This window comes from Apium graveolens, chromosome 4 (assembly GCF_009905375.1).
Source record: "Apium graveolens cultivar Ventura chromosome 4, ASM990537v1, whole genome shotgun sequence".
Lineage (NCBI taxonomy): Eukaryota > Viridiplantae > Streptophyta > Magnoliopsida > Apiales > Apiaceae > Apium > Apium graveolens.
Window position 1 is genome coordinate 304,454,624 of NC_133650.1, and position 24,833 is coordinate 304,479,456.

Genomic DNA, 24,833 nt, shown 5'->3' on the forward strand with positions numbered 1-24,833 from the left:
GGATGCAGCATACTTATTTTTAATGTATACGAATTGTAGAAAATTCAAAATAATAGGTCAAAAATAAGAAAAAAGCTAGCATATAAATTCCCAGATGGTATCAAACTAACAAAAAATGCATGCCCTAAATTTTTAAAAATGACTGAGAAGAAAAAGCACACAAAGATCAGAATTATTTAATGAATCTAACAAAGTCTTGCAATCATCAGTATCTTGAAAATAGAAATTAACAAACCTTATTTATCAATAAAGCATTTGATAAATGTTAAAACAACCAAGAATCACACTGTTTCAGCACGAAGTCGACAAATTAACAAAAAGTCAGTATAAATATGCTATAATTGAAAATTAGTTATGGTAATTCTAATGAGACGAGTGGTAAATGGTAATAAATAAAACAGAAGTTAATGCAGGTGTATGATAAATCAAGTTATTAGAACAAGCGCTTGTATATTGGGAATAAGTCTTACATTTTCCAGTAGATTCCGGGAAAATTCCTTCTCCCTGTTCAACTGCTGAACCTCTGTACAAAAGTATTCATTCTGCAACAGAAGTAGCCTCCTTGTTGCAACCGTCTTCACATTATCAAAAACAGATCTTGGAACTTCCAAAGCCATAAAAGATACAAGTGAAGCCTGTATAAAAAAGGAAGCGCAGGTAAACAGTGAAGAACTATAAACTTAACTGTAATTGTAAGTACTTTTCTAGAATCTAAATATGCCTACATATTGCAGCAGCTCGCAAATAAACTCCTTCTCCTTCAGCAACAGCTGCACCTCACCATGAAGAACCTCATTCTGTAAAAGCAGCATCTTCCCAATTGCGACCAGCTTCTCATTTAATAAATTAAACACAAAGGCATCTTTTTTCTTTTTCTCATTTAACCTGTAGAAGGCAGAGGGAAAAGGGGCTACAATAAATCATTTAATCTTTTGGGTTGCCAATACTCTGAAAATGTACCAAGAACAGAAACAAGCGATAACAGTAATTTGTTGTTTGTTTGTGGGATGATTAGTCAGCATTACAAAAGTGATTTTGTCATTTGCTTTGGGACCCTGCTAGTATTCGACCACATTGGTTTCGTTTTTCAAACATATCTCAAAAATTTGAACAAAGTAACCTAGACTAGAACTACTTCAATTTCCATTCAACTAATAGGACACCTCTTCAATTTAACCTTTAACAACTACAGATAAAAACATATTTTAATCAGGCTTTCAGTAAATAACGAGGAAACACACACATACACATATCAATTTTGTGTGCAGTTGAAGCGAAAAAAATTTAGGGGAATAAAATGGAATTTATACTATTCCATGAAAACTTTCATGAATATCATTCTAGTAGCACCAAACTGAACTATTATTTAAACCTACAAATTTGAGAAGGAACATTCAATTTCCATACTACTCATTTTCTTCACAAACAGTATCCTAAAAATTTGCACTCTCTCATTCTTTTTAACTTTTCTTTTCTACCTCAATTTTTTTTTTCAAACTTTATTTGCGAATATTTCATTCCATTACAATCTTGGTTCTCCCCAAACCAAACAGAGCAAAAGTTTTTTCCCCAAACCAAACCGAGCAAAAGTTTTTCACCGCGTAGTACACATTTAGCTAAAAGCCTACAAATGCTTGTAATTGTGTAGCAAAGACAACTAAAATAAGGAACAAATTAAATGAATCAATATTTAAGCCAAACGCTCAACTAACTTTATTATTAATTGCAGGAGTCTTCTTTATTTCGTCTTAAGTATCCTAAGTTCGTCTTAAGTATTTGCTTAGTTAAAAATTAAAATTTCCTAAAATGTGCCTGAGCGGTGATTAATGAGGTCTCAGGGTCTAGATTTCTCTTTGTGATTTTTTTCACTAGTAACACTATAATTTCTTGATAATTACAAAAGAAGTGTGGTATATTTGCATGACAAGCGTGTATTGTATATGTATAGAGAGGGTATAGGTGCGTGTGAGAGAGAGCTACTTACATCACATTGTGTGTCACTTTACGAAGCTACTGTGGGTAGAAAAATGGATGAGAACAACATTTTGGACTGTCGTACATAAACATCCATATATTAAATGTAGAGATATACAGGAAGAGAGGAAGAGAGAGAGACTAAACCTCATGGACGTCAATTAGCTAACAAAAACGTAAATTATAATATAAATTATAATTTATATTATAATTATAATTATAATTTTCTAATTATAATTGGGAAAATAAATTGACAATTCCTAAATTATTCCGGTTTTATACGATAGGTCTATGAATAAAATATTTCGCAAATCGGATCCTTTAACTTTCAAACTTTTTGGGATCAGGTCCTTCCGTTAAAAAAATTCTGACGCCGTCAGAATCGGTCAGAATTGAGCATTCCCCTTTTTACATGTCATCAACTTATTTGTACACACAAACAAAGAGAGTTAAAAAATGAAAATAGAAAGAAAATAAATCAGAAAAGAGCCGATAACAAAGTTTAAATACATATATATATACACACAACTATCTCTATATGTTGTATTAGAGTTCATAACATAAATTGGGAAACACTTAATATAAGGCATGTTGCTGATTTCATTAGGGTTTTCGTGTGTATACTTGCATAGATTCGTTTGTGTAGTGTTGGATTCTACCATCTAACATTTGTATGTATATTTGCATGCATTCGTGATAATGGCAATGATTCGTGTGTATACTTGCATAGATATCAATAATTTTCCTTTAATTTCATAGATAAACTCTAACCCAATAAATAGATATATGTTATGTGTATGTATATGTATAGTGGATTATGTTACTGTCTATATATGAGCCAATATGTCTTTTTTTTTATTTAATAATATTTTTCTGTCAATTTACACGTCAGCTAACGAGGTTTTAAAGTTAACTGTCACGTCAGCAAGATTCTGACGTCGTCAGAATCTTTTTAACGAAAAGACCTGATCCAAAAAAGTTTGAAAGTTAAAGGACCCGATTTGTGGAATCTTTTGTTCAGGGACCTATCGCATAAAACCGGAAAGTTCAGGTACTTATCAATTTATTTCCCCCCAATTATAATTTAGTCAAATTCCTAGAATAGATGCTAATCGAAAATTTTATCAGTATTAAATAATTAAATATTTTGAATAATAGGAAAAGTTTTTTATTTAATATCCAATACAAAATGTCATACTATAAATTTTTAAAAAAACCGAAATTCAAGTAACACCGGTTTTTAAAACAAAAAACTATTGTGAATAACGTGTTGTAAATCTCGAATTACTGGATAATGTATAACTTAATAAATACACATAGAAAGAGTAGAAATTGAAGAGAGAGAATTGTTGTTCAATATGTTTTTCAGTGTATCTGATTTCAATAATTGAAGGTCCTATTTATACTTATAGAAAGATAGGATAAGATTACACGTATTACGAAAAGATAACATAGGATTGCACGTGCTATGAAAAGATAAGATAGGATTTCATGTGCTAAGAAAAGATAAGATAGGATTGCACGTGGTACGAAAGGATAAGATAGGATTTTAATCAAAATTCTTCCTTACTAAGTTTATTCTCTGAGAAGTTGTGCGAGTCTTCTTTAGTTAGTATTGCGAGTCTTCCTTAGTAAGATTTGACAATCATTATTATAACACTCCCCCTTGATTGTCAAATGTGAGTTATTGCAAAGATTAACTGCCTCGTTAAAACCTTGCAAGGAAAAACCTAGTAGGATAAAAATCTTGACGAAGGAAAAAGAGTACAGCCTCCCCATGAATAAAATGTCTCACATTTTGACATTTTAATGTAGCAAACTTTTTAACCTCCGCATACCCATATTATTTCTCAGCTTCTCAAATGTTGGTGTAGGTAGTGACTTTGTAAGTATATCCGCCAGATTATCGCATGAGCGAACTTGTTGGACATCAATATCACCATTTTCTTAAAGTTCATGAGTGTGGAAGAATTTTGGCAATATGTGTTTTGTTCGATCCCCTTTAATATATCCTTCCTTAAGTTGTTTGATGCAGGCCGAGTTATCCTCGAATAAAACTGTAGGACTGCCTGAAATACTTGATAATCCACATGATTCTCGAATATGTTGAATGACCGACCTTAGCCAAGTATATTCTCTGCTTGCTTCATGAATTTCTAGTAACTCTGCGTGGTTTGATGAAGTTATAGCCATAGTCGGTTTTGTAAACTTCCAAGAGATAGCAATATCACAATATGTAAATAGGTAACCTGTTTGGGATCACCCAAAGTGAGGATCTAACATGTATCCCGCATATGCATATCCAACTAGCCGTGATCTTGAATTGTTTGGGAAGAATAGTCCAAGATCGATTGTCCCTCGAAGATATCTGAATATATGTTTGATTCCATCCCAATGCCTTTTAGTAAGATTAAAACTAAATCTTCCCAACAGGTTCACTGCAAATGCAATATCAGGTCGTGTATTGTTTGCAAGATACATGAGAGCGCCAATTGCACTGAGATATGGAACTTCAGGTCCAAGAGCCTCTTCATCTTGTTTTCTAGGACGAAAAGGATCATTTTAAACCTCGAGTGATCGAACAACCATTGGTGTGGTTAGTGGATGAGCTTTTTCCATGTAGAACCGATCAAGAATCTTTTCAGTGTAGTTTGATTGATAAACAAATATTCCTGATGAGAAGTGCTCCACCTGTATACCTAAACAAAATCTTGTCCTTCCAAGATTTTTCATTTCAAACTCATTTTTCAAATAGTTAGCAGCATTAGTAATATCTTTGATAGTACCGATAATATTCAAATCATCCACATATACAACAATAATAACAAAATCAGTTGATGATCGTTTAATGAAAATGCAAGGACACACTTGATTATTAACATATCCATCATTCAATAAGTATTCACTAAGCCTGTTGTACTACATACGACCAGATTGTTTCAAACCATACAATGATCGTTGTAATTTAACATAATATAAATATCGAGGCTTAGTGTCCTCAATATTTAATCCTTTAGGAATTTTCATATAAATATCATTATCAAGTGATTCATATAGGTATGCTGTCACAACGTCCATCAAACGTGTTTCCAGTTTTTTTAATACAAGCCATACTCATTAGAAAACGAAAAGTAACTCCATCCATCACAGGAGAGTATGTTTCCTGGTAATCAAAACCAAGTCTTTGAGAAAATCCCTGGGCTACAAGCCGGGCTTTATATCTCACAATTTCATTTTTCTCATTTCGTTTTCGTACAAACACCCATCTATTCCCGATGGGGACTACAGGAGCTGGTGTTTGGACTGCAGGTCCAAATACATTTCTCTTGCGCAAGGTTTGCAATTCTTCTTGAATCGCAATTTTCTATTTTGGTCAATCATCTCGGCGTCGACACTCTTCCACACTTTGTGGTTCAGGATCGGAGTTCATAATAATATCAGATGCCACGGAAAAAACATATTTATCATCAAACTCAATACTCCCACGATCCAGTAAATTCACGTTATGAACATAATTCATTGAGATCTCATAATTTTCAGGTACCTTTGCTTCTGTGGAAGCATTTGCCACTTCTGGGGCATGTGCCACTTCTGGGGCAACATTCTCTTCTAGAGGTAATCCCACGTCTGGGAGTTTTGTTATAGCCACTTCAGGGGCTTGAACCTCTTCAGGAGGCAATACCACTTCTGGGGTATTTTCTGAAACTTTTGCCAATTCTAGGGCAATTCCAATTAATTTCTGTTTTCGTGGTACAATATCTTTTGCACCAATAGGTCTACCACGCTTCTGGCGTGGCTTTGAATCACCAATCAATTCTTCAGGAATTAATTTCTTAGTAGGGATTTCAACTCGTGCCGGAGCATTAACAGCAGGTATATGTGACCTCATAATATGTCTAGAGTCACTAAAAGCATCTGGCATTTGATTAGCAATATTTTGCATATGAATAATTCTTTGAACTTCATATTCACATTAACTAGTACGTGAATCAATAGAATTTAATCCTGATGCATTCCATGATATTTCGAATTTAATTTATGCAAATCATTATCTCCCCTAATTTAGGGAACATGGATTCATCAAAATCACAATCAGCATAGCGAGTAGTAAAAACATCACCAGTTAATGGTTCCAGATACCTTATAATAGACGGAGAATCAAAACCAACATATATACCAATTCTTCTTTGAGGTCCCATTTTAGTTCTTTGTGGTGGTGATACAGGAACATACACAGCACAACCAAATACTTTTAAATGAGATATATTAGGTACTTGATCAAGAACTAATTCTTGAGGGTATTATTTATGGTAAACAGAAGGCCTTATTCTAATTATATTTGCAGCATGAAGTATTGCATGACCCCAAACAAATATAGGTTACTTTGCTCTTAGGAGTAAGGGATGGGCAATAAGTTGAAGTCTTTTAATTAAGAATTCTGCTAAACCATTTTGTGTATGTACATGAGCTACCAGGTGTTCGACTGAGATTCCTACTGACATACAATAATCATTAAAAGTTGCAGATGTAAATTCAGTAGCATTATCTAGTCGGATTGATTTAATGGGATGGTTAGGAAATTGAGCTCGGAGTTTAATTATTTGGGCAAGTAATTTGGCAAAGGCTGTATTTCGGGTTGTAAGTAGACATACATGAGACCATCGAGTTGACGCATCAATTAAAACCATAAAGTACCTAAATGGGCCAGAAGATGGATGAATAGGACCATAAATGTCACTTTGAATTCTTTCTAAGAATTTCAGGGACTCGGTTTGAAGCTTAACTGGGGATGGTCGGATAATCAATTTTCCTAAGGAACATGCTGAACAATGAAGTTCATCTTGGGATATTATCTTTTGAGTTTTAAGAGGACGTCCCACATAATTTTCAATGATACGACACATCATAGATACTCCTGGATGACTGAGTCTTTCGTGCCAAATGGAAAGTAGTTTTGGGTCTATGACTTTGGGGATGTTAACACTATGAGATTCAAGAACTCGTATACTCGTAATATATAATCCTGAAGAAACCGAGTGGAATTTTTCTAAGACCCTTTTATTGTCAATGATGTTTGAGGTGATGAAAAGTTATTCTTTTTCATTCTCATTAGTAGTTTCAACGTGAAACCCATTAAGACGGATATCTTTAAAACTCAGTAGGTTTCTAGTTGACTTGCTAAAGTATAGAGCCTCATGTTATGTGTATGTGTGTCTTATTTGGTAGAAGAAAACTAACTTTCCCAAAACCTTCTATTATATTTGATGTACCCGATACCGTCCAGACATGTGAGTTGGTTTTAGTCAACTGTGAGAAGTATTTCTGACTCTATAAAATAGTGTGTGTGGTTGCGCAGTCAACAATGCATATATCTTCCATCTCTATACATATATAAATGAAAAATATTTTTATTAAAAACACACCGAGTACATAGAACAACAACATGAAACAAGTACATAATGGAAATAAGTAAAACACAAAGGAAATAAGTAAAACACAAAGGAAATAAGTAAAGCAAGACAATACATATGAAGTCTAGTCGTCTAAACCATAATAAAGATTAGCACCAGTGTTTATTTCATTTGAGGCCTTATTGATTGGTTCATTAACTGGATTATAATTAGCGAAGTTGGTTTCTACTTTCTTTCCATTATTCCTTTTGGATGACTCGTAGAGGTCAACAAGATGTTTGGGTGTGCGACAAGTACGTTGCCAGTGCCCCTCAGATCCGCACATATGACAGATACCTCGGTTCTCTCCTTCTTGGGGCGCTTTTGCTTTATTTGGCACTTCACGTTGCCATTTCTGGTGGCCAGAGTTGTAACCATCACGTTGCCACTTCAGGTGTCCAGAATGATATTGATTGCGAAACCGACCGCGGAAATTTCCACGTCCACGGTTTCGTCCATAACCTCGTTCTTCTCTATGCCCTTTCTCACGTTCATTCTTCAGGAATGACGTGTTATGTACTTCAAGTAACTGGGCAGAGCCTGTGGGACGTATCTGATGATTTTTCATTAACAACTCATTATTCTTTTCAGCCATAAGAAGGAGAGATATTTGCTCGCCATATTTCTGAAAATTCCGCTCCCTATATTGTTGAGTCATGATCATAGTGTTGGGGTGAAAGGTTGAGAGGGTCTTTTCAATCATTTCAGCATCAGTAATATTTTCACCACATAAAATTAATTTTAAGTTTATCTTGAAAAGAGCAAAATTATATTCAGATACAGATTTGAAATCCTGTAACCTCAAATTAATCCAGTCATACCGGGCAGATGGCAAGTGAACAAGTTTCTGCTAATCAAATCTATCCTTGAGATTATTCCAAAGGGTGAGTGGAATTTTGATAGTGAGGTATTCAGATTTTAGATCTTCGTGGATGTGATGCCTAAGAAAAATAATTACTTTTGCATTTTGTTCAACAGTTGGGATTTTTTCTGGGTCAATAGTATGTTTTAGGCCATTAGCACTAAGGTGTAATTCCGCATCAAGGACCCATGACAAATAATTATTCCCCGAAACATCCAAAGCAACAAACTCTAATTTTGCAAGATTCGTCATTCTGAATAGATTTTAAATAAGATTTAATATGTCACATAATATTTAAACAGGCAAGTTGAAATAATAACTTTATACAAAAGTTACGACGACATAGCCGGCCAAAAAACTTTTGATTATTACTTGACGACAGTGCCATCTTTATAGTAGTATTACTTGACGACAGAGCCATCTTCATAGTATTATTTGACGGCATAGCCATCTTTATAGATTTCAATCAGTAACATAAATAAATATGTAATAATAATTAGAATAAAATGAGTAAAAGAAATCGTATCTCTTTTATAAAATAGTTTTAGTTGATAGAGACTCGTGGGTCAGAATCAGTCGGAGTTCTTTCGAGAATAAAGTTTTAGTTGGCAGAGACTCGTGGGTCAGAATAAGTCGTAGCTCTTTCGAGAATAAAACTTCAGTTGGCAGAGACTCGTGCTGATAACGTATTGTGAATAACGTGTTGTAAATCTTAAATTACTGGATAATGTATGACTTAATAAATACACATAGAGAGAGTAGAAATTGAAGAGAGAGAATTGTTGTTAAATATGTTTTTCAGTGTATCTGATTTCAGTAATTGAAGGTCCTATTTATACTTGCAGAAAGATAGGATAAAATTACACGTATTACGAAAAGATAAGATAGGATTGCACGTGCTATGAAAAGATAAGATAGGATTGTACGTGTTACGAAAAGATAAGATAAGATTGCACGTGCTACAAAATGATAAGATAGGATTTTAATCAAAATTCTTCCTTACTAAGTTTTTTCTCTGAGAAGTTGTGCGAGTATTCTTTAGTAAGTATCACGAGTCTTCCTTAGTAAAATTTGACAATCATTATTATAATAAAAACAAATTTTTTAAAGTGATTGAACATGAGCACATTATCAGTTTTGATGCTGTCTTGTCCAACTCAAAAGATCAAAACATCCGATAACCCCTATTACAAGAATAAGATTTCTAAAATTAAATTTACGCAATTTCAAACAACAGATATAAATTTTTCACATAATGTCATTTAGGACCAACACCCAACAAGACAGCATCAACATCTCGAGTTTCATCATATTTGCAATTGATTTAATCCAAATCTCAGCAACATCAATATTAGTATATAATTCAAAATATAAAATGTTATCACCGTTTTGTGAACTTCTAACTTGAGCCAAAGTCAATTTTACTTAATAATTTTACTTAATATTTACAGGACAAACATATAATTTTACCTTTTTTCTCCCTAAAAAATGTTCGAATTTCCAATAATGATAAGGATCGGCTCAGGGTAATTCAGTACAAAATATTAGGCTGTTGAATTTCAGTCCTGGATATCTTAGAAAGACAGAATAATTTGGAAGGAACTAAGAACTAGTAATGTTTTTAAACATGATTTATACTACACCAATTACTACTCTGTTGATTTGAACATTTGCTATCATATCTTAAAATACCTTGGACACGTCAAATAATCCAATCAATTCAGAAAGTAATTCAATTTTTAGGATGGAATAGTAGTAGGAATGTGATATATGTAAAGAAACATGCACAAAGAACTATAAAATCTGAAGATCGCTGGAGATATAGATCACTCAACAGTCTACCACTATTACAGGCAAATTCAACAGCCAAGACTTCAGAGTTCAGTCTCTCAGACAAAACAAACAGTCATTAACGAACACATAAACCTAGTAACACAACAGTCTGAGGCTACTTAACAAAAGAGCAAAAGAAAAAGGAACAGTTGGAGGTTTGCAGTAACATAGCAAGAGTTACACGGATGACTAATTCATACACTTGAAACGAAGAACAAATTTGATATTCCCCGGAGCACCTTGTTCATTTGGAATATAGCTCCATGCCCCAGACACACAGTAGCGACCCACCACAGCACGAAATCTCTGGAAAACAAACATTAGTATATTAAGCATCTGAGCAAGAGACTAAACCACAATCATCCTCCCCTTTTAATCCCCCCCCCCATCATATAAAAGTTACGATTAATAATATGCAAGATAAATCAGAACAAAAATCCTTAGTAAGTTGATGTGTTTAAATCTAAGTTTAGTTTATACGAATTTATTCCTCGTAGAGCAAGTTTAAATCTAAGTTTAGTTTATACGAATTTATTCCTCGTAGAGCAATGTAACATTACCTGCGGCAGAAAGGCAGGGACAACAGCGGTGAGCGACTCTTGAGATCCTTGAAGAACTAGCTTGATGTCCTGCAAAAGCCACCCATTATTTTTATTATATGTTTCAGACTTTTAGTATCTCCCCGAGTTATTTGACAAAACAAACATCAAACTACGAAAACACAAAAACCCAAACCTTAACATTATGCATCATCTGGAACTTACTACTTTCATTTATATACTGATGCATCTTTTCATCTAATATGATATATTAATCAGTTTACTGATTCCTTTACCTTGAGTGAGCAGCATAGTATAAACTCCTGATTCTTACGCAGAAACTCCAGAGGTCCATGTGTTAAAATTGCTGCCTTCACAAACGATAGCACATCAGGGACATCAACACTACCCTGGAAGTTAGTCAAATCTGAGCAGGTGATTAGAGAGATCTCCTTGAGTCCTCCAGAAAACTGCAACGTATTTGATTATGTGGTTATATATCATCCCATGTATATATAAGGCACAAAAGCTTAATGGACTCCCATTACCTTCCATTCAATTCTGTCAGGCTAATAAAAGGGACAAATTTGCGAGTAGATGGAATTCTAAATACTATATTTTGACCATTCATTTGTGACATGCCAAGTTGGGAACTTCTTCTGAAGTTAGAAGTAAAGACTATACATATTGCCCAATTATGTGCCTACGATCTAAATACAATTTCATTCCCCTTTTTTCCCTAGGTGATAACGTTACATTAAACTCTATTAAAAAATATATGATATGAGTATGATAAAGCAGTAATGTTGTATTTGTTTCTTATGTAATTTTTTTTTAATTTTTTAATTCCCTTCCGAGATTGCTAGGCCAAGTTCTTTGGAGATTTTTTCTACCTGCTTTGCAGGAAAGCTGAAAATTACCGTATCTTTTAAAACCCTCCTAATAGAAAAAAATGAACGAAAAAATGGGATTTGGTAGGTCATATTACAGCATCCAATAGTTAGAATTCTACACTTCATAAATACATCCTATGATATGCATTAAGGGTGAAAGGAATATAATGCATCCAAATATATGTATATATAAGAGCAAGGCCAATGGTGGTGCTAAAATACATATATCCATTGCTCAATTATGAAATCAAAAAGTTATTTTTGATGTTAAAATAAAAGTTGTGATCCAATGCATGATTTTAAAATAGCACCAAATATATCTAAAAATAGGTATATTTCATTCGACTAATCTTTAAATGCACTATTTTATTTTTCATTTCACTTTAAATACTCATCTATCTCCACTTTCTCACTGGAAGATATAGTAACATCTATACTTGATTCAATATTTAGCATCAAGTATAGCATTTTACTATTTTGCATCCATGTTTAGCACCTCATTGGATTGAGCTATTTTCTTGGCTGCTGTGTTATAGAAATTGTACTACTATTGGCCTTGCTCTAATAGAATGTGATAACAGTACGGAATTTAAAACCTTCATCCTTGGAATGGAGACACAGTTGAGTTCAGTTGATGTTTTAAGGGGCAAATTGGCTATGGTCCCAGAAACGGAAGGCAGCCTAGATATACAAATAAAAAGAGATTAGTGGCCAAGTCAAAATTGGTATCATAACATATTGAAGATCTGATTAGCAAAACAAAATATATTGAAAATTTGTTCTTACTTCATTAGCTCAGAAGAGGACCCATTGGAACTACGAGCAGATGCAGACCAAGACAGGTAAGAGTTGACTATAGATTCACTGTTTGACAGCTGCAACAATTTCTCACCCAAATAAAGATAACATTAGAAAGTGCCTATTTTGTACATCTTGTACATCTATCAATAAGAGTTCTTACTTTATTAATTTGGTTGTTAGGTATTCTTAACATGTAAGAGAAACAAAAATTTACATATATAATACTATTCAAGGAACACATATTATAATTTTTTTTTACTGTAATCTGCTAGTGTGCAAAATCAATTTATGATTATCAGACAGTTGTGCATTTGTCAGACGAAGTATCTTTAGGCATCAATTTTATGATTATATATTTAAAAACATTAATAGACAAACAATGTTAACCTGTGCTTTAAAGATTCAAATGTTCTGCCAACATGAACATTAATATAGAAAATGATCAAAAATATAAAATGGATAGCAAAAATGATCACTAATATAGAAAGTGAAATGACCAAAATATTAAACGAAGAATTTCATATCTAATAGAGGAGACAAAATGCAGAAAGCGTTTGAATGAAAAAGAAAAATATAGGATAAATCTGGAATGACATCCAAATTCAAACGTGTCAACCCAGGGAAAACATAAAGATTTACTCCATTATGATCTTCCTAAACAGATAGTCTCACACTAATATTTCAACTTAATCTATTCACTCCATCATAAGTACAAAATAAAGATATTAAAAATATTGCATAGTAACACAAAAGTCAATCAATTAGACAAAAGCTAGCATTCATATTGCCGGGTGATATCAACCTGACAAATAATGCGACAAACATTAGGTATCGTATGCCCTAAATTGTAAAATTGACCTTGAGAAAATTCACACAAAGATCAAATGTAAGTCGATGAACATGACAAAATTTGCAAAAATAGTTCCCAATAATAGAGAAACTGATAAAACAAAAATCACACTCTTTGTTGTTTCTTACACTCAAACTGCAACTTTATTTACAAAAGTAAACATGTTTGCTGATTCTTCAAAGTATATTTAGTGAAGGAATTTAATATAAACATTTCAAAAGGAAAAAAAAACTTCTTGTTGCCTTTTCTTTTTCTTCATAATGGTGTGATCAAAGGGACACAACATATTACTTCTAATGTATATGAACTGTAGAAAACTCAAAATAACAGGTCAATATTCTGACAAAAGCTAGCAAATAAATTCCCAGATGGTATCAAACTGACAGAAAATAGGACTGCCCTAAACTATTAAAATGATTCTGAGAAAAAAAAGAGCACACGAAGATCATAATTATTTAATGAATCTGACAAAATCGAAATTAGAAAAGCTTATTTATCAAAATAGCATTTGATATATGATAAAATAACCAAGAATCACACTGTTTCAGGACGAAGTCGACAAATTAACCAAAAAAATCTGTATGAATATGCTATAACTGAAAATTGGTTATGGTAATTCTAATGAGATGAGTGGTAAATGGTAATAAATAAACCAGAAGTAAATGCATGTGTATGATAAATCTAGTTATTAAAACAAGCGCTTGTATATTGGGAATAAGTCATACATTTTCCAGTAGATTCCGGGAAAATTCCTTCTCCCTGTTCAACTGCTGAACCTCAGTATGAAGGTATTCATTCTGCAACAGAAGTAGCCTCCTTGTTGCAACCGTCTTCACATTATCAAAAACAGATCTTGGAACTTCTAAAGCCATAGAAGACTGAAGCGAAGCCTGTATAATAAAGGAAGCACAGGTAACCAGTGAAGAAGTATAAACCTAACTGTAAGTGGAAGTACTTTTCTAATATCTAAATATGCCTACATATTGAAGCATCTCGCAAATAAACTCCTTCTCCTTCAGCAACAGATGCACCTCACCATGAAGAACCTCATTCTGTAAAAGCAGCATCTTCCGAATTGCGGCAAGCTTCTCGTTTAATAAATTAAACACAAAGGCATCTTTTTTCTTTTTCTCATTCAACCTGTAGAATGCAGAGGGAAAGGAGCTACAAGAAATCATTTAATCTTTTGGGTTACCAATACTCTGAAAATGTACCAAGAACAGAAACAAGCGAGAACAGTAATTTTGAAATAAATCTTTACGTTACATAAAGAGATCAAGCTCATTTAAGCATGAAAATTGATCAAGTAATAAGAGAAATCCAACAGATGAACCTTACTAAAATGATTCACATAGACTTAGCAAATTATTAGTGAATAAACAAACTGAACAAATTATAAAGAGCAAGGATAGTCATTCCTGAACCAAAAAACTTAACCTAATTGAAGTGAATAAGATATACAAAGCAAGGATAGTCATTCCTGAACCAAAAAAATTTACCTGCGGTTTTCAAACCAAGCCTGGATCTGCTGAGAGTTTAGATTAGAAAGTACAGAATTCTCACGGATCATTGCAATCCTCATATCATGACTTGGCTTCTGACACTCCATAAAGACTTGCTCAAAAACCGTGATCTGATCAGCTGAGTACTGAATAAACTTATTCTCTCCATTTTCTTGAATGTCTCCATTGCATGTGCTATAATTTCCAAAACCCCCCTGCATCTCCATTTCAACCTTAAACTCAAATCTCACAGAAACAGAATTGGTGGTTATCTAGATCTTTAAAAACTTAAAACTGATGTGGTTAATTATAAACCAAGATGGTCTGTAATTAAACTGTCTCGTGGACTGGACAGCTGGAAAATTATAGTGAAACATAAAATGACAAGACCAATCTCAGTAAAAGAATGCAGAAACGGTGGGAGTTGGCTATGTTACAATTTGTAACGCTCACATTTTGTTGTTTGTTTGTGGGATGATTAGTCAGCATTACTAAATTTACTTTGTCATTTTCTTTGGGACCCCGCTAGTATTCGACTCTTTGGGACCCCGCTAGTATTTGACCACATTGGCTTCATTTTTCAAACAGATCTCAAAAATTTGAACAAAGTAACCTAGACTAGAACTACTTCAATTTCCATTCAACTAATAGGATATCTCTTCTATATAACCTTCAACTAAAAATAAAACCCTATTTTAATCAGGTTGTCAGTAATTAACAAGGAAACACGTAGAAACACACACACACACACTCATCAATATTGTGTGGAGTTGAAGCGAATAATATTTAGGGGTATGGAATGAAATTTGTAGTATTCCATGAAAACCTTCATGAGTATCATTTCCAGTAAATTGAATCATTATAAACCTACGAATTTGAGAAGGAACATAATTTTTATACTACTCAATTTCATCACAAACATTATCACAAAAATTTGCACTCTCTCATTCATTTTAACTTTTCTCTTCTACCTTAATTTTTTTCTCTATCAGTTTTGTAAGCGAATTTTCCATTCCATTACATTTTCCCCAACCAAACGAAGCATAAGTTTTACGCTTTGTTTCACCAAGCAGTACAGTTTTAGCTAAATGCCTAAAAACGCTTGTAATGTGTAGCAAAGTCAACGGAACAAATTAAATGAATCAATAATTAAGCCAAATGCTCAACTAACTTCTTATTATTGTAGGAGACTTCTTCTTTAATATAGTTTTAATAATTCTAAGTTCGTCTTAACTTGTTTGGTTAATAATTAAAATTTCCAAAATCAACAGAGTGTCTGAGAGGTGATAAATGTTCTATCAGTGTCTAGAGTTCGATTCTAACCTCCCCTTCCCGTAATAAAATAATACGAGGTGCGTGTGAGAGAGAATTACTTACATCATATTATGTGTCACTTATGAAGCTGCTGTGAGAGAGAGATTAGAACATTTTGGACTATCGTATATAGACATCTTATTAATTGTAGAAATATACAGAAAGGGACACAGAGAGAGAGAGAGAGAGAGAGAGAGAGGGGGGGGGGGTTCAAAAGATATTATTATAATTTTTAGATTTATAATTTAGTCAATCTCATGATTATTGTTAATCGAAATTTTAACAATATTATTTGGTTTGATTAATTTTTGGTTTGGATGTGTTTTAGCAATATCAAAGTTGTTTTAAGATATAATTACTTAATATTCATAAAACGAATGCGTAATTTTGCTTTTCTTCTCCATTTTCAATAATGATGAGAATCGGCCTAAGGTAATCAAGTATCAAAAATTAGGCCGCTGAATTTTAATCCTTGATATCTTAGAAAGACAGTCATTTAGAAGGATCTTAGTAGTATATGTTTTTTAAAGCATAATTATACTACTGCAGTTACTACAAATTTGCTATCATTATCTTAAAATGCCATTGACATGTCAAGAGAGTGTTCCATCAAGGCGTAAGTATATCTTACAAGAGAAAAATATCTAGTATGCCAAATAAAACAATCAAATTCAGAAAGTACTAAAATTTTAGGATGGAATAGTAGGAATACGATAAATGTGAAAAACCATGCACAAAGAACAATAAAACCAGAAGATAGCGGGAGATTTAGGTCACTCAACAGTCTACTAATATAACAGGCATATTTTAGCAGCCAAGACCTGAGAGTTCAGTCTCTCAGAGACAACATACATCACAGGTAAACATAAACATAGTAACACAACAGTTGGAGGTTCAGTCATGAGTACACATAAACATAGTAACGAAACAGTCTGGGGAGTTTGCAGTAACATGTAAGAGTTACACAAATGGCTAATTAACACACTTGAAATGCAGAACAAGTTTGACACTCCCGGAAGCAGCTTGTTCATTCCAGAAATAGCTCCATGCCCTTGACACACAGTAGCGACCCACCACAACATGAAAGCCCTGAAAACAAAGGTTAGCAAATGAAGCATCTAAGTGAGAGACCAAATCACAGCCATTCTCGTTTTCTCTCCATTATATAAAGTTACTATGTACAAGTAAGATAAAAACCTAAACAAAAACCTAAGCTAGTTGAAGTATTATAATATATACGTCGAATTTCTAGGAATTTAGTTCCTTGTAAAGAAATATTAGATTACCTGTGGCAGAAAGGCAGGGGTAGGTACAACAGCAGTTGGCGACTCTTGAAATCCTTGAAGAACCCTTTTGACATCCTGCAAAAGGAACCCATTGCATTCTTATTATATGTTCCAGTATCTCCGCAAGTTACTCAACAAACCAAGCATCCAAAGGCAAGAACATACGAAGCCCAAACCTTAACATTATGTATTCTCCTGGAACTAAATACTTCAAATTTTCTGATAGATCTTTTCCACATAATATGGTTTATTTGTCAATTTACTGATTGTTTTACCTTGAGTGAGCAGCATAGTATAAACTCCTGATTCTTACGCAGAAACTCCAGTGGTCGGCCTGGTACCATTGCTTCCTTTACGAAAGACAGTATGAAAGAGACATCATTTATATTGCCATTGACTGAAAAGTAAGTCAAATCTGAGAAAGTGTTTATAGATTTCCCCTTTAGTCCTCCAAAAAACTGCAACACATCCAATTACGTGGTTATATATCATGATCCATGTATATATTAAGAACAGAAACATAGTGGACTACCATTAACTTCCAATCAATTTTTTAACGCTAATGAAATGGACAAATTTCTCTGCAAGTAGATGGAATTTCAATACTGGACACTGGAGTATTATTTTGACCATTCATTTGGAACATGCCAAGTTGGGAATTCCATCCGAAGTTAGAAGTAAAGACTAGCATATGTTCTCCAATTATGTTATGTAAACATGACACCTAACTTAATGATTCGGTGTTATGCCCGAAAAGCTTTGACTTTGATTGTGAACTACCCAATAGAAAAATTGAAAGATATGTTAATAATTTACCAAGAAGGGTTATGATGGTGCATCTTGTTCCAAGCTTAAACTCCCAAAATTAAAGCTTATTCCAATGATTTTATAAATGACAGACTGCAATGAACTGAAGCCAAGAGAAGGAATGGGGAATTGTTTCACAGTGTTGTCTTTGGATGCATATAAGTCTAAATTTGTTTCACATGTTGTCTCTGCATGCATATTAAGTCTAAAATTAATTGCACTCCTTTTTTCCCTTGGCTATGACATTACATTACTCTATATGAAAAAATATTATTAATGATACAGGTAAGATTAAAATTAAAATTATATTTAAAGTGATAATGTTTAAATGCATAATATTTTTCTCGGAAATCTTTAATTCCCTTCAGAGCTGGCTAGGCCAAGATCTGCAGGAGATTTCCTTGAACTTTTTTATCTTCTTGTAGGAAACTTAAGAATTACCATATACTTTTATACTTTGTTAGTACAAATATTAAGAAAAAATGGGATATGGTAGGTCAAATTATAGCATCCAATAGTTAGAATTCTAATCTTCAGAAATATATTATATGGTATGCATAACAGGTTCAAGGAATACAACATATTTGTATCTGTAATAGAATGTGATAATAGTACACGATTTCAAACCTTCATCCTTGGGATAGAGAAGCAGTTGAGTTCACTTGGTATTTTAAGAGGGAACTTTGCTATGTTCCCCGAAAGCAACGGCAACCTATGATGAACAAAAAGAAAGAGAACAGTTGCCAAGTCAAATTAGTACCATAAACATATTGAAGATCTACTTAACAAAAAAAGAAAAACATAATAAAGATCTGTTCTTAGTTCATTAGCACAGAAGATTACCCCTTGGAACTATGAGCAGCAGCAAACCAAGACTGGTAAGAATTGACTATGGACTCACTTTTCGATAGCTGCAACAATTTGTCACACAAATTAAGATTATATAAGAGAGTGTCTAGTTTTTACATCTTGTTTGTCTAGCAACAAGAGTGCATACAGGATTAATTTAGATATTTGTTATTCTCAACATGTGAGAAACACAAAAATTTGTACAGAAATAATAATTTTTAAGGAACACATAAGTTTCAAATCTCTTTTCACTGTAATCTGCTTATGCGGAAAATTATGCAACATGGCAGCTGTGCATTTATTAGACAAAGCATCTCATTAGGCGTTTATTTTATGATTATAAATTTAGATACTAACAATATTAACTTGTCCTTTAAAGATTTAGAAGTTCTGCTAACAAGATCAGGCACAGACTCAAGGTAAACTATGACAAGAATTGTCTTTATATAGATGACTTTCTTTTGATAAATTAATACTCAATATAGAAGTCGTTATAGTTATAATTTGTGTGGAAAAATCAGTGGCTTTATTAAAGCTTTCAGAAATATGCCTAGTTGTGTCCACATTATTAGTATTGCTCAAAGTATTGAGGGTGTCGAAAACAAAGAAAACTACCTGGGAGCAGCTTCCCCTTTTTAAATAGCTAACTAAATACTAGATAATTTGATCCCATGTTTTTATCAGCATTACAAAACATAATATCCAGGGAAGGAATGAATTTAACTCATATTCTTCAGTCGAACTTTACTTGCCATGGAAGGGCCAATTTGTAGAGGGTAGGAATCTGAGATTACCCTATCCTGGGTCTGTTCTTGAAGCTGAAGGCATTGGAGTTAAAGAGGCCCTTACTTGGATGCTGATTAGGGGAGATAACTGTGAGTTAGTAGTGGAAACAGACTCACTTCTTACAGCGAGTGCTATCAATGGAACAAAGGAGTACAGGCTCGAGTTTGGTAATGTAGTAGATGAATGTAAGTCTATTCTCCAACAAGCCCCTTGGCTCAGTGATCACATATTCGCAAGCAAGCAAATCAGGTAGCTCATGGTCTACTAAATTGCTGCAATGTATCCCCCCCCCCCTTCAATTGGTGGAGAAGCCTATGTATGACATTTTGATGAAATGAAATTTGATGACATTGTGTCTTTCAGCCTAGTATGTAATATTCTTTTTCCTCTTGGGCTTTCCTTCTGCAAAATTTTAAATGTTAATTAGAGAATTCAACACAACAGTCAATACTTCATTAGGTTTTTTAGTTAATAATTTTAAGTTACTGACTTCCTATTTTTAAATTAGCTTCTACTATTCATTTTTTATTGGGATAGAAGGAGAATTACTTATTACGGAAAATGAGAACACTATATTTTCTTAGTTTCCTGGGTTAAAAATTGCCAAAAGGATTTCATGGGAGCATGAAACATTTACTCGCAATATCCTAATCAAGATACTAGGGCTTCCCTCTTAGAGCAACAATGATAATACACCCAAAATGTTTTGAAATTTATAAACGATATTCAGTTTCAGTATTATAATGTTTCCATTGTAAATCATAAGAGTGTTGTACTACCAAGAAAACTAAATTTTTTTTATATCACAATTGACAACCAAGGAGAGACCACAAACATAGAAAGTTGGCCAATAACCCATCATATCCAAAAGAATTAAATAAAAGTATAGTTCCTGGGTTTACACATGTGCTAAGGTGGCACTTGCAAAAAAAGGTGAACAGTAAGTTACAGTTTGCTGCCTCGGCGAGTATGGAGTCTACGGGCACTGGTCATCTTTACAGAAAACGGGAGTGGAAAATTACAAAATTTGCTGTAGATTGAACCTGACAAAAGGGAGAAAAGGATTTTTGGGCGATGGCTGTTCAGGGTCGGGATTTAGCAAATATAGAGTAATTTAGATTAGGAACCTACATAATGATGCAAAGCATATACTGGTTTTCTTTTTGGTTAACCCAGACAGCAAAAATGATTAATAGAGTATGGAGTCTACGGACACTGGTAAGCTTTACAGAAAACGAAGAATATAGAAGACAGAATGCAAAAAGAAGAAGAAAAATCTAGGATAAATCTGGAATGTCATACATATTCGAACGTATCAACCCTGGGAAAACATATAGATTCACTCTATTTATATTCTTCCCAAAAAGATAATTTTTACACTCATTGTTCAACTTCATCAACAATAGTAAATAAGTATGTGATTTAGTTAATGAAGGAATTAAATATAAACATTTCAAAGAAAAACTAAGTACTGTTGCCTTTTACTTTATTTTCGTGATGTTGACGGAATATACACAAAATAATAGTTTTATTTAATCTATTTATTCCCTTCATAAAGAAAAGATATAAATAATTGCAAAGTCAACATAAAAGCCAATCAATTAGACAAAAGCTAGCATTCATATTTTCGGGTGAAATCAACTTGACAAAGAATACGACAAATATTGGCAATCGTATGACCTAAATTATAATAATGACCTTGAGAAGAAAAACATATATGATGATCATAAGTTAGTATATAAACTTGACAAAGTTGGCAACCATTAGTTCCCAGTAACAGAGAAACTGACAAAACATATATAATTAGCAGTTGATGAATTTGTATAATAACCAAAAATCATGATGTTTACTGTTTCTTACAATCATATTGCAACTTCACTGACGATAGTAAACATATTTGCTATTACTTCAAAGCATATTTTGTGAAGGAAATTAATATTAGATTGTTCTAAAGAAATATAAACTTTTTGTTGCCTTTTATTTATCTTCATAATAATGATCATAGGACGCAAGATATATTTGAATTTAAAATTAAAGCAGAATAAAAGTCAATAATCCGACAATATTTCCGGATAATATCAACCTGACAGAGAATGCGTCAAACACGCCTGATCACATGCCCTAAATCATAAAAATGACGTTCAGAAGAAAAAGCAGGCAAATATCAAAATCATTCAATGATCTTGACAAAGTCTTGCAATTATTAGCTTCCTGTAATAGGTAGAAACCGAAAAAACTTACAAAATTAGCATAGGATACATTTTAAAATAACCCAGAATCACATTTTTTTCAGCATGATGTCAACAAATTGACAAAAAATTGAGTTAAAGTATGCTATTGAAAACTGATATTGGAGATTATAACGAGATGCGTGGTGCCCAAATGAAACAAAAGCAAAAGCAGATGCATATGTATGATATACTTATTTATAAAAGCAAGCACTTGCAATAATTGGGATCAAATCATACATTTTTCTGTAGATTCAGAATATATTCCCTCTCCCTCAGCATCTGCTGCACCTCATTATGAAGGTATTCATTCTGCAAAAGAAGTAGCCTCCTTGTTGCAACAGCCTTCACATTTTTAAAGACGGATCTTGGAACTTCTAAAGCCAGAAAAGACTCGAGCAAAGCCTGTATGATAAAGGAAGAAGCACAGGTATGAGGTAACAGGTGAAGTATTATAAACTAAAATGTAAGTTAAAGTACTTTACTAAAATCTAAATATGCATACATTTTGCAGCACCTCGCAAAAATACTCCTTCTCTCTTAGCAATTGCTGCACCTCACCATGAAGAATATCATTCTCTAAACACAGCACTCTCCCAATTGCAGTCATCTTCTCAAATAATAATTTAGACACAAAGGCGTCTTTCGTCTTTTCTTCAAGAAATCTGTAAAAGGTAGAGAAAAAAGGAAAAGCTATAATTAATCATTGAGTCCTTCGGGTCACCAAAATTCTGAAAAACATCAAGGAAAGAACCAAGCGAGAATAGTAAATTTGGATAATAAATAGTTCCATAAATTAAACAGATCAGGCTAAATTAAGAATAATAAATGACCAAGTAGACAGAGTCTTTCAATAGTTAATCTTGCTAAAATGATTGACACAAACTTTACATTGTATTTGTAAATAAATAAACTGAATAAAAAATAACAAATTTGGAAAATTAAAAGTTACATAAATTAAACAGATCAACATAAATTAAGCATGAAAATTGACTGTAGGAGTCATTCAACAGTTCAACCTTACTAAAAAGATCAACATACACTTGACACTTTATGAGTTAATAAACAAACTAAATAAAATTAAACAAAACAAGGATAGTCATTCCTGAACAAAAAACTTTATTTAAACAAAGTGAATAAAATATACAAAGCAAGATAGTCTTTCATGAACCAAAAAACTTTTACCTGCGTTTTTCAAACCAAGCCTGGATCTGCTGAGAGTTAAGGTTAGAAAGTACAGAATTCTCACAAATCATTGCAATCCTCATATCGTGACTTGGCTTCTGACACTCCACGAAAAATTGTTCAAGAAGCATGACCTGCTTAGCCGAGTACTGCACAAATTCATCCCCTTCAAATTCTTGAATGTCACCATTGCATATGCTATAGTTTCCAAAACCATGACCCCCCTGCATCTCCATTTTCAACCTCAAACTCAAATTTCACAGCAGCAAAATGGGTGGTTACCTAAAGGTTAAAACCTTAAAACTGACGTAGTTAATTATAAACCAAGCTGGTCTACAATTTAAATTGCCTTGTAGACTTTAGTGTTGGATAAATTATAGTGAAACATAGTTAAAGAATTTTAGAACAGTGGGAGTTGGCTACATTACAATTTGTAACGCTCACATTGTTTTGTTTTTTGTTTGTGGGATTACTCGGAACTACTAAAGTGGTTTTGTCTTTTTCTTTGGGACACTGCTATAGATAAACATACAAGGAGGCGTATATGATCACATTGTCTTCTTTGGAACATTTCACAATTTTGAACCAACCTAGACTAGAACCATTTCAATTTCCATTTAACTATTAAAATATTTCTTCCATATGTAATCAGGCTTTTAGTACTTAACAAGGAAACATGGAGCAAAACACACAACAAAAAGAAAACACTAATCGAGGGGAGTTAAATGAATTCTGTATCCTTTTTCCTTTAATTCTAACAATTTTTTCACTTGTCCCTCCTACCTTATCAGTTTCCCTTTGATTTTGTTCACATTTTTTTTTCTGTTCAATTCTCCAAAACCAGGAGCATTAATTTATATCTATCACATGACTTTACCGCATAGGATAGCTCAAAATGCTTGTAATAGGGTAGCGAGGACAACTAAATAAGGAATTAATTTAATGAAACAATAATGAAGCCAATTACTCAACTCTCTTATCACTTATTAAAGGAGACTTCCTTTAATGTGATCTGAATCCTAAGTCCATGCCTATAGTTCGCACTAAGTATTTCAAGTGCCCGAGCTGTGATAAATGTGTGCTCCCGGTTGTCAAGAGTTCGATTCTCACTTCCCTCGTCATAATTAAAAATATACTCATCAAAAAACAAAATTTGCATTAATTACACTACTTCATACACAATACACTGTACACCCCCATTATTTAGTAATCAATTGATCTAAAATCTTATTATTTCCTAAATCGGTACCATGTTAAGTGAATAATTTATCTAAAATCTTAAAGAAAGATCTTAGAATTTTCGACCTCTAATACCATGTCAAGTAAACGTATTATTCAACCAGAACATGTTACTTCTAAATTTTAAAATATAAAAGAATCGAAAGTTAACTACAAAAAAGAAAATGTGTGTACTAAGTTTATATATGACAATGACATACATAGATACATGCAAAGAGAGGGTCGGTTGAAGGTCGTGTGTGGAGAAAGATACTTACATCATATTGTGTGTCACTTTATAAAGCTGCTGTCCTGTATGTAGAGATATGGATTAGAACTTTAACAAAATGGCTTATGGGCGGCAACCGGAGCAGAGTGCAGTTCAGTTTTCCACCGGTCAAATAGGTTTATCTCGATTAATTTTGTTTTAAAAATGTCCATTTTTTTTAAACTAGA

General features: G+C 33.2%; 2 protein-coding genes across 5 annotated transcripts; both read right to left on the minus strand.

Annotated features, from left to right (window-relative positions):
• On the minus strand, positions 1-24,824 carry LOC141721501 (uncharacterized). 4 transcript variants are annotated; one of them, XR_012574760.1, is made up of 12 exons: positions 24,656-24,824; positions 23,160-23,441; positions 22,480-22,639; positions 22,215-22,379; positions 18,955-19,022; positions 18,739-18,823; positions 17,580-17,762; positions 17,305-17,379; positions 17,004-17,107; positions 14,702-14,919; positions 726-885; positions 1-635 (listed from the first exon to the last, which is right to left on the minus strand). XR_012574760.1 is itself a non-coding variant. In XM_074524445.1 (10 exons), exons 2-10 carry the CDS (start codon positions 23,393-23,395, stop codon positions 14,781-14,783), a joined length of 1,215 nt encoding a protein of 404 aa, XP_074380546.1. In that variant the 5' UTR covers positions 23,396-23,441; positions 24,656-24,824; the 3' UTR covers positions 14,697-14,780. The 4 variants fall into 4 exon arrangements, 3 of the variants coding, with proteins under 3 accessions (XP_074380548.1, XP_074380547.1, XP_074380546.1); XM_074524445.1 differs by lacking the exons at positions 1-635; positions 726-885 and having other exon boundaries at positions 14,697-14,919; XM_074524447.1 differs by lacking the exons at positions 1-635; positions 726-885; positions 17,305-17,379; ... (5 more) ...; positions 23,160-23,441; positions 24,656-24,824 and adding exons at positions 10,084-10,425; positions 10,680-10,748; positions 10,955-11,128; ... (2 more) ...; positions 13,928-14,092; positions 14,183-14,342.
• LOC141719999 (uncharacterized) lies at positions 7,510-8,737 on the minus strand. Its single transcript, XM_074522361.1, has 3 exons — positions 8,646-8,737; positions 8,383-8,539; positions 7,510-8,175 (listed from the first exon to the last, which is right to left on the minus strand). The coding sequence occupies exons 1-3, from the start codon at positions 8,735-8,737 to the stop codon at positions 7,510-7,512; spliced, it is 915 nt and encodes a 304-aa protein (XP_074378462.1).
• Positions 24,825-24,833: the final 9 nt, after the last annotated feature.